Here is a 9,919-nt window from a genome sequence, read left to right as displayed (position 1 = left end):
ATGGCTAATTTCACTACAATGAGTGGATTTCTTCTCATGGGTTTTTCTGGCAAGCCTGAAATAGAAATGGTATTTGCTGCTATTTTCTTAGTCTTATACATAGTGGCTCTAATTGGCAATATTCTCATTATTACCACCACTTCCATGGACCACAGTCTCTCCTCACCTATGTATTTCTTCTTGAAACATCTCTCCTTTCTGGATCTGTGCTACATTTCTGTGACAGTCCCAAGGTCCATTTGCAACTCTTTCATGCATAATGGCTATATTTCCCTCTGGGAATGCATATTGCAGTGTTTTGCATTCACTCTCTGTGGCTGTGCTGAGATGGCATTACTCACAGTGATGTCTTACGACCGCTATGTGGCCATTTGCCTTCCACTGCGCTATGAAGTCATCATGGATATCAGTACCTGTGTTCATGGACTGTTAGCCGTCTGGGCCAGTGGAATCCTTGGTGGAGTCATGCACACAGCCGCTACTTTCTCCATCCACTTCTGTGGTGCCAACATCATTCATCAATTCTTCTGTGATGTCCCCCAGCTTCTGAAACTCTCTTGTTCCAATGAATATGTGAGTGAGCTTGGGGTTAGTGGCTTCTTGGCCTTGTTGACATTTGCTTGCTTCATCTCTATTGGAGTTACCTACATGCATATATTCTCTACTGTGCTGAGGATACCATCTGCTGAGGGCAGAGCCAGAGCCTTTTCTACCTGCCTGCCCCACCTATCTGTTGTCATATTATTCGTCTCTACTAGTGCCTTTGATTTTCTAAAGCCACATTCAGAGTCTCCAACTGTGTCAGACTTTTTACTCACTGTTTTTTATACTGTTCTGCCCCCAACACTCAATCCAATAATCTATAGCCTGAGAAATAAGGCCATAAAAGAAGCCCTAAAAAAGATTTTTGAAAGAAGAAAAGATTTCTTTTTCTGGATCACATCTATTAATTTGTTTTGAGGGAAAAGTAAAAATTTATTACAGAAAAAAAAACATAACCAATCAAGAAATTAAAGTTAAAACAGAATTTATTTTAGGGAGATTCATGAGAAAGTCATTATACAAATGGACTCTATGCAAGAAAAACAGTGAGTACAGAGTTATGTATAAATTACTCTTATAAATACAGCTGATTAAAATCTCACTAAACAAATTCAGGTGTGAGAAAAAATTCTTCCATTTTAAAGGAAAGAATTACTCTTTGTCACTCATTTTTATCAGTGTAATGGAAATGTAGTTAATTTGAAATGTCTTCCTCATTTTTTCCTGAATTACACTAGAGTGGGAGCCACCTGATTCTCAATGCCCTCTGGTCATGTAGGGGTTCACTACAGTTCTATCAATGTCTAATTTCAGTCAGCAATACACAGTGCTCACCCTGGAACAGTCACATCATTTGCTCTGCCCCTTCAGATGCCATGGACTACTTTGCCACTTATGTGGATGAGATGTTTAAATGAAAGAATAATTTGATCAAGCTCAGAAAATGAATGGAAGAAGAAATCTGAAAAGAATTAATAGAATACCATGTTAGAAAAAAGAGACATAATATATACAAATATAATTTTAGTGATTGAAATTTGGAACTAAAATATGTGTCAAACAGCAAAAAAAATTTAAAAAAATAAGACAAACTTAGTGAATTGAAAGGTCCAAAGATTTCACACAGAATGAGATAAAAGAAATGTATGTCTTGGGCTGGGGATGTGGCTCAAGCAGTAGCACGCTCACCTGGCATGTGCGAGGCCCTGGGTTAGATCCTCAGCACCACATAAAAATAAAATAAGGATGTTGTGTCCACCAAAAACTAAAAAAAGAAATATTAAAAAATTATCTCTCTCTCTTTAAAAAAAAGAAAGAAATGTATGTCTTTAAAAAATCTGAAAAAGATTAGTAATTAAAAGATTAACAAGAAGAATCAAAAAGTCATTCAATCAAAATTTTCAAAAAGATCTATTCCTCTATTTGCCCATGCTTTGAGGAACTAAGTTACAGATGAAATTTAGAGAAACAACTTCTAAGAGTTTTTTCAGATTATAAAACAAAGGACACAGATCATCAGCTTTGAAAAGCACAACAAAATTTATCAGTACAACTAGGATCAATACACATGTAATTATATCATACTAAAACTAAAGCATTATTAAAAATAGAAATTTCTGAAAATCAAAATAGAACAAGATATTCTTAAAGTAATACAACTTTATAGTCTAGAAGTTTTATTATTTTGCCATACATATTTAGATCTATAATCCATTAGAAAATAACAACTGTGGGGACTGTGTTGTAGCTCACTGGTAGAGTGCTTTTCTAGCATGTGTGAGGCGCTGGGTTTGATACCTGGTACAACATAAAAAAATAAAATAAAAGTACCATATCCATCTACAACTAAAAAAGATTAATAAAGAAAATAACAACTGTATCTCGTGTGAGGTAAATGTCACTGTTCGTTTTACTCAGTGATACCAAATTTTATTAACATCAATATAGAAATATCTTTTCCTCCAATGAACTGTCATGAATTAGGTGACCCTATAATGTGAGTCTCTAATCTGTTCTGTGTTCATATTTACAATAGTGAGCTCTATCATTTACTGTAGCTATACAGCAGAGTTTTTTAAATATCTAGTAGTATAAGTTTTCTATCTCTGTTTTTTCCAGATTTTCTAAGCTATTGTAAGTCTTCTAAATATGCTTCTGAGTTTTAAAATTAATTTTGTAATTTCCAAAAAATATCTATAAAAATTTTGACTGGCATTCCAAATTGAATCTATGATCTAAAGAGTGGAGATTTGTCTTCTTTAAAATATTTTATCTCCTCATCCATAAACAAGATTCTTTTCTATGTTTATTTGCATTTTTAAAAATTCTCTCAGAAATTATATATATTTTAGTGTAATTGTTTATGCCTTTTATTAGATTTACTTATATGTATTTGATGTTATAATGTTTAAATTTGTCTAATTTTGCAGCCAATATTTAAAGAGAGCATTGATTTTTGTGTATTGACCTTATATTTGGTGATCTTATGAAATTTATTTATAAATTTTATATTTTTATAGATTTTTAAAGTTTCTATTATATATTACATAATCTGTGAATAAAGAATTTCATTTTATCTTTTCCAATTTCTAAAACTTTATTTATCTTTCTTATTTTTGTGCTGGCCAGGAACTGTAAGCCAATATGAAAAGAAGTGATGATAGTAGTATTTTCACTTCTTCCCAAGCTCAAGGGAAACTTATTTCAAATATGCTTTAGAGATGCTACCAAAATGGTCCTCAATCTTAGAGTATCTGGAATGGGCTCATGAATGTGCCCAAAGGAAAAAGAGTTGCTTTAAATGTCTGATATGAGCAGAGGAAAAGATACAAAAGCATGTCACTCTGCTACTTAAATATGACCATTCTCACCCTTCACATCTTCTTTCTCCCAGTTTCAACCACAAAGGAACCAGAGGAACCTAGAAACAGTGGGAAATAACATAGAAGTTGGAAGCTGGTAAATACAGAAAATGTGGCAATAGGTCCTGCACACTCTAAAGACCACCATCCCAGAATAGATTTTAGTTAGGTAAAGGAAGATGATTAATTTTCATGAAGTTAAGGGCTTTTGATTATGAAATTGACTTAGTTATAATAATTGATAAAGTAATATTTTTCTTGATACCAAAAATAATTGGAGAAGTTTTGTAAAGATTAATTTAGGGTCCCAATAGCATAGGAAATATTAATTCTACAGAATATTTTCAAATGTCCCAGTCCAGGAGGCATGGGGGTAGGAATGATAGTAGAATGAATTGGACACTATTACCTTTTGTGCATATATGATTACATGACCTATATAACTCTACATCATGTACAAACAGAAGAACAAGAAGTTACACTCCATTTATGTATGATGTGTCAAAATGCATTCTACTGTCAATGTATATGAATTAGAACAAAATTTTTTAAATGGCTGAATAAAATAAATAAGTGTCCCAGTCTATTGTCAAAACAGCTAAGATTACTGGACATTAACAGCTATGCATAGAACCCTTATAAATACAGACTAGTTTGAAACCTAAAGAGGAAAATCTCAAAGAACATCCCACTGAAACCAAAATTCTACCTAGTTTTCCAAAGTCTCTGCAAAAGAGCTATCCTCTCTAAGAAGTAACCAGAATGAGAACTTGTGAATTACAAGACCCTGGCTGACTACCTAGCAAACTCATGAACTCTCCAAACAGTGAAGGCAGTCTCCAAGCCTCCCACGTATTCAACAAGAGGTGAACACTTTTCTTGTTCAGGACACTTAAACACAACCTCTGACCAATCACTGGCTGAATACTAAACAGAATTGACCCCAAGTAAGATAAGATTTCAAGGTAAAAAGAAAAGCAGAACTTATCAGGAACATCAGAGTAGATAGAGTTTACTGAATTAGTCTAGGAAAGTTATTAAAGAATCAAACAAAAAACAATAGCAAGTCATAGGGGATTAGGGAAGGATCAGCACCTAGAGTGCTACAACATAATATTTTAATATCCAGGTTCCAGCAACAACCAAAAAATGGGGAAAAAAACAGTGAATTATGACTCATCTTGAGAAAGGAGAAAAAAAAGCAGGCAACACAACCTGTCCATGAGTGTGCTCAGATGCTGAACTTAGAAGATTGGGCTGTAAACTTACTCATACTCATCCAGTACTTCATGATTTTCTTCAAGGCTCAATAGAGGAGGTGAGCTTCATTTCGTCTAGGGCTATTAATCCTTCTTTAAATATTTTAGAGTCCAAGGAAAAACTCATGCACATTCAGGTTCCTAGGCAGATGATATTAATGACAAAGTGGATCGGGTCTGAGAAAACAATTGCAGTAATGTAATGATGGATGGCCAACAATATTTAGCTAAGACCTGCACTCAGTTATAAAAGAGTAGCAGAAACAGACAAACTTCAAGCACATACAGAATCTGAAGAAAACAACAACTGTTCAGTTCACTTGATCAATTTTCTGTGCATCAAGTCCCAGGACTGAAAAATATTCATAATCTTCAATAGAATCTGGATTTTTGTTAAAAGCCTATTGATTCTTATAATAAGTTATTCATACAGAAAAGTAAACACTTCATAAAGATGCAAGTTGCTCAATTTTTATACTGTGAACACATCTTGATTGAGAAATAAAACACAGGAACACTCTAGAACAGACCTCAATTCATTTTTATATAATACTTTTACTTGTCCTCATGTGACCATTATTGTAATTTCAGAACTATATACAAACACATTACTTTTTTTGTCTCTGCCTTCATTCATTCAACATTGTCTTTGTGAGATTTAATCATTAAGGTGCTTATACAGTAAATCACAAATTTTATAGCAACATTGTATTTCTTTGTGTGAATATTCCATAACATATTTATCTATAATAGTATTAATAGGCATTAAGTGTATCTAGGGTTAACTTTTATGAGCAATGCTGCTATGAATAATTTGCATATATCTTTCAGAAAATAAAAATGTAAGTATTGCTTTTGAAGAATGTTCAGTCATAAAATAAGTACACATATATTCAGCTTTAGTAAATACCATTTACTCAGAAAACTTGTATAAACACCTACAAACCACAGGTGGTGTGAGAATCCCAAGTGCTCCGCATCTATACCCACACTCAATGTTCTATGTTCGTTTAATTTTAGCCATCTGCTAGCATGTAGTGGATATCTCATTACAATTTAAAATTTGTACTCCCCTGATAACTAGTAAATTTGACCTTATTTTGTTTATAGATCATTGGGAGATCTTATGTATCATACCTGTTCAAGTATCCAGGTTTTTTTTTCAAATTGATTTCTAGAAAATAAAAAAAAATATTCAAATACTTGTCCTAGGGAAGTATAAATTTGGGAAAAAGCAAGGGAAATTTTGTGAAAGCAATTGTAAAATCAATTATACTCATTGCCCAAATTGAAGTTATTCCAGAACCTTAAAAATGAGTAAGTATATTTCACCAAAATAAGGGAATCAAGGGAAACACTTAAATAATCATATCATTAAATCCAAAATCAAGTATTTGATAAAATTCAAGGTTCACAAAACTAATTAAAAATTTTTGTAAACTATGAATAGAATGAAACATGGTCGATATGGGCAGTAGACAAAGGTAGGTCCTTTTAGACAAATTTGGCATTTCAGATCAATAGAAACAGTAATTTTTTATTAGATGTTACTGCAATAATTAATCACTCATGTGGAAAAGAAGACAGGTGACCACTATCACACCATCCACAGACATCGTTGCCAGATGATTGTACATCCAATGATGAAAGAAAAAAGCTATATGTTCATCGCATCATCACAGTAATGATTTATTAATTAATCAATAAGTTCTTGTAATCTCAAACCACAAGGGAGTAGTTTGATTAATTTAACTGTGCTGAAATTACTGAAAAGTTTTGTAATCTCCCTTGGGCTGAATTCCTATTCCTAGGAAATACCCTGCTGTTTCCTGACATACCATACTTCTTCCTTGGAAAGTCTTCCTACTGTATGCACATCTGTCCCCGTGCTGGTTTACACTCCTTTCCTTTCCTCTAATGTCTTTCTTTAATTCATTCAGATTCTCTCTCTCTCTCTCTCACTTTCTCTCTTTCTCCCTTTCTCCCTCCTTCTCTCTCTGGTTTGTACACCCTCCTGGGTTTCTGTCAAACACCCCACACTCAATGCCTGCCAGGCTAAAATCCCTTCCTGCTCCAAATGAGTCCCAAAGTGTCTGGAAATATGTTCCTGTTCTGAAGTATGTAGTGGTTCACAATGCTCACTTATTATTTTTATTCTATTTAGAATTTATAATAATAGTGGCTATATTACTTTTACTACTGATAATGATTCCTTGGGCTTTCTTTCTTTTATTTTTTTCTTGAACCATCTTGCCTGCCATTTACCAATTTTACTAAATTCTTTCAAAATTGTACTATTGGCCTTATCAATTTTCTCAGTTATAAACTTGTTTCTATTTACTTTCTATCTTATATTTGTGGCCTGAAAACAGGTGACAACTATTTCAATTATTGGTATGAGAATACTTTACTAGAAAAGTCACCTCTCTTACCATCTGAAAATGACTAGAAAAATCAGTGTCATTCTAAACCTGCTCTCCAGGAGCATGGAAAGAGCCATGCCCCTGATATGGGCAGTAGACATAAAAGAATAATGTTTCTTCTGATTTAATAATACTCCTTGAGGAAAATCACCAGTAATAGACAAATGAGTGTTGAGCTTTGCTACATGCCAGACACTTGTCAAGCCTGTTATGTATGTTGTCCCCACTCCTCACACTAATATCATGAAATTGGCACTGTTACTCCAACTTTATAGATTTGGAAATTAGGAAACTCACTTCAGGAGTTAGAACTAGGTTGGTATGACTCTGGTGCCCAAGACCTTATACAAAACAAGATATTCTTCTAGAACTCATAGTAATGTCCAGCCTCCTTCACATAACATACAAATCCCTAAGCAATTTGGTTCATTTCACTCTTCTAAACATATCCCCTATGATTTCTGATTATATTCTTTTCCCCTAACTATAACAAAGTATTTAAATTTGAGTTTAAATAGAATGATTCTCTTTTTCTCATACATTTATGAATTAATACCACATGGCATGGCAAGTCAGAGGAGAAAGAAGTTATTATTGAATGAGGACATGTTTGTAGAATAGGTGAGATTTAATTTTGGCTTTGAGAAGTTGACATGGTATAAAGTGCTAAGGTTAATAAAAATAAAATGTTCAGAAATTGCTGCTGCAATAATAGGATAAATGAGAGCATAATGAGGAGATAAAAGACAAATTCAATCAAGATGGTGGAAAACCTGAGATATTGTGCTACTTTAGAATTCATTCTGTAATGATTTAAGAGGCATTTATAATTAGAATATCATAGTCATAAATAGAGTTTAATTTTTCTAGAATAATCAAAGTGTTCATTGAAAAAACAAGTCATCAAGAGAATAGTTTGAAAATTTAAAAATACCAGTCACAGGTACCAACATTTTAAGTGCCTTGGAAGCTAGAAGTAGACCCACAAGGAGCCCATGGACCAGGTATGAAAGGCTGTAAGGCAGAAAATATATTGCACATCTGAGGGCATTCACAATCATTAAATTATAGTTTTCCCTCCAAACCAAAGATGCACCAAAATCCATTCCTGCCCAGAGCTATATATATTCAATCTTTGTTAGGGTCAAGATAGAGGATCCTATCTCGGGCAGTGCCAATGTGAATGTGATGGATGAAATGGGTTAAGACTAGAGATAGCTTGGAGAAGAGTTTCCTATTTTTGCAAGGGTAAGAGAAATCTAAATAGAATGCAGGATCTGTATTCCAATTTTATGCTGAGTTAGAGGAGCTACCAAAAAATAGAGCATGGTTGGACACAGTTAAAAGGTGTTGAAATATCCTAGAAAGTGATTGAAGTTATAAGGGAGATCATTACATGGGTAATGTCAATTGAGCTATGAAATTTGGAATAGTGTAAGTGATATAGATGTAGCTAAAAATAGGTGGGTAGTTTTTCTTAATATATAATAGATAGCTCTGAGCTAAACTCTTATCTAGAAGATAAGATTTACTTATCACAGTAGCCAAGCAAATTTGGAACTATTGTTACCACTCTTGTACAGTGGAGGAAACTGTGAATTGGCATAGTATAGGTATGTACTTAAACACTATCCTAGTTAATTAGCTTCATAGGACTGGGCTTTGAACCCAAGCACTGTGACTCAAAATTTCAACAATATTTTTAGAGCACAGATTCCAAAGTCAAAATTGCTACTGAAGTGCAAATTGGTGCTGATCCAAAGAAGTTTAAGGAAGATTTTGATTGGCTTTAGTGTTTCCAGTAAATAACAAATACCATGCAATATAAAATACAAAACAACAAACACCAACCAATGAAGCACATGTTGAGAATGATAGAAATTGTGTGTGAAGACTATGGAGATAGCTGAACACAATTATGTTTTAGAAGAGTATTTTTACAAATTGTTAAGATTCACTCAGCATTTACCAGTGCCATGAATGACTTTCTGACATTTTGCATCAGTTAATTTATTTAATCCATACTGAATATGTAAGAACTGATTGAACTGAGAAAAATAGATAAAGGGCAGAGAGAATCATGAATGGCAAGTATGTAAAACAAAGCTTTAAACCAAGGCAGTGTGGCTCCACAGTCCACATGTTCAACAACCACAAAGACACTGGAGAAAGCAAGTGACTGTTAAATGGAATTGAATGCAAGCTTTTGCCAAGAAGAGCCTGAATCAAAACTATATTACATTAATGTTTCATATTTCATTAAATTATTTAGTAATTACGTATAACAATTATTTTAATTATTACTTGTTAAATAATAATTCATTCTCACTAGCAGTTTAAGGAGATTCACAGATCTGGTCCTTTATGCCAACAAATTCCCACTTTTTGAAGTTTGGTTTTGTTATTTTTTTTTCTTGAAAGAACTAAGACAATAGGTACAAAATGTTTGCAACAATGTTATAAGAGAATTCTTCTTAAAAGGAAATACTACAATAATTTATTCATACTAATATATACTTTTCAACTTTGCAAACATTAAATATTATTTTAATTCCCTAATCATGTTTGCAAGCAAATATGTATTTATGTGTTGCAAAGTCTTCCACTCTTTCTATATACTTCAACCTTTTAAATATATTTAATGAGAGAATTTGCGAAAATATTTGTGATACATATGTGAGTTTTCATGTGCTACAGAAATTGAATGTAAATGTTCTTTTTTGACACAGTATGGGCCACACTGTGTGTAAATGCAGCCACACATGCACTGCACACTGGGGAATGATTATTTAATATTATGTCTCTTCAATAAGTCTCCAGTACAAAACGTCCA

General features: G+C 33.2%; 1 protein-coding gene across 1 annotated transcript; it reads left to right on the top strand.

The window, feature by feature from the left end:
• LOC101960437 (olfactory receptor 14J1) lies at positions 1 to 960 on the top strand. Its single transcript, XM_005338842.2, has one exon. It carries the CDS (start codon positions 1 to 3, stop codon positions 958 to 960), a length of 960 nt encoding a protein of 319 aa, XP_005338899.2.
• Positions 961 to 9,919: the final 8,959 nt, after the last annotated feature.

Source organism: Ictidomys tridecemlineatus, chromosome 8 (genome assembly GCF_052094955.1).
Source record: "Ictidomys tridecemlineatus isolate mIctTri1 chromosome 8, mIctTri1.hap1, whole genome shotgun sequence".
Classification (NCBI taxonomy): domain Eukaryota; kingdom Metazoa; phylum Chordata; class Mammalia; order Rodentia; family Sciuridae; genus Ictidomys; species Ictidomys tridecemlineatus.
This window is presented reverse-complemented; position numbering and strand designations above follow the sequence as displayed.

Coding starts and splice junctions, on each gene's coding strand:
- LOC101960437 (XM_005338842.2), top strand. CDS start 1: ATGGCTAATTTCACTACAATGAGTGGATTTCTTCTCATGGGTTTTTCT.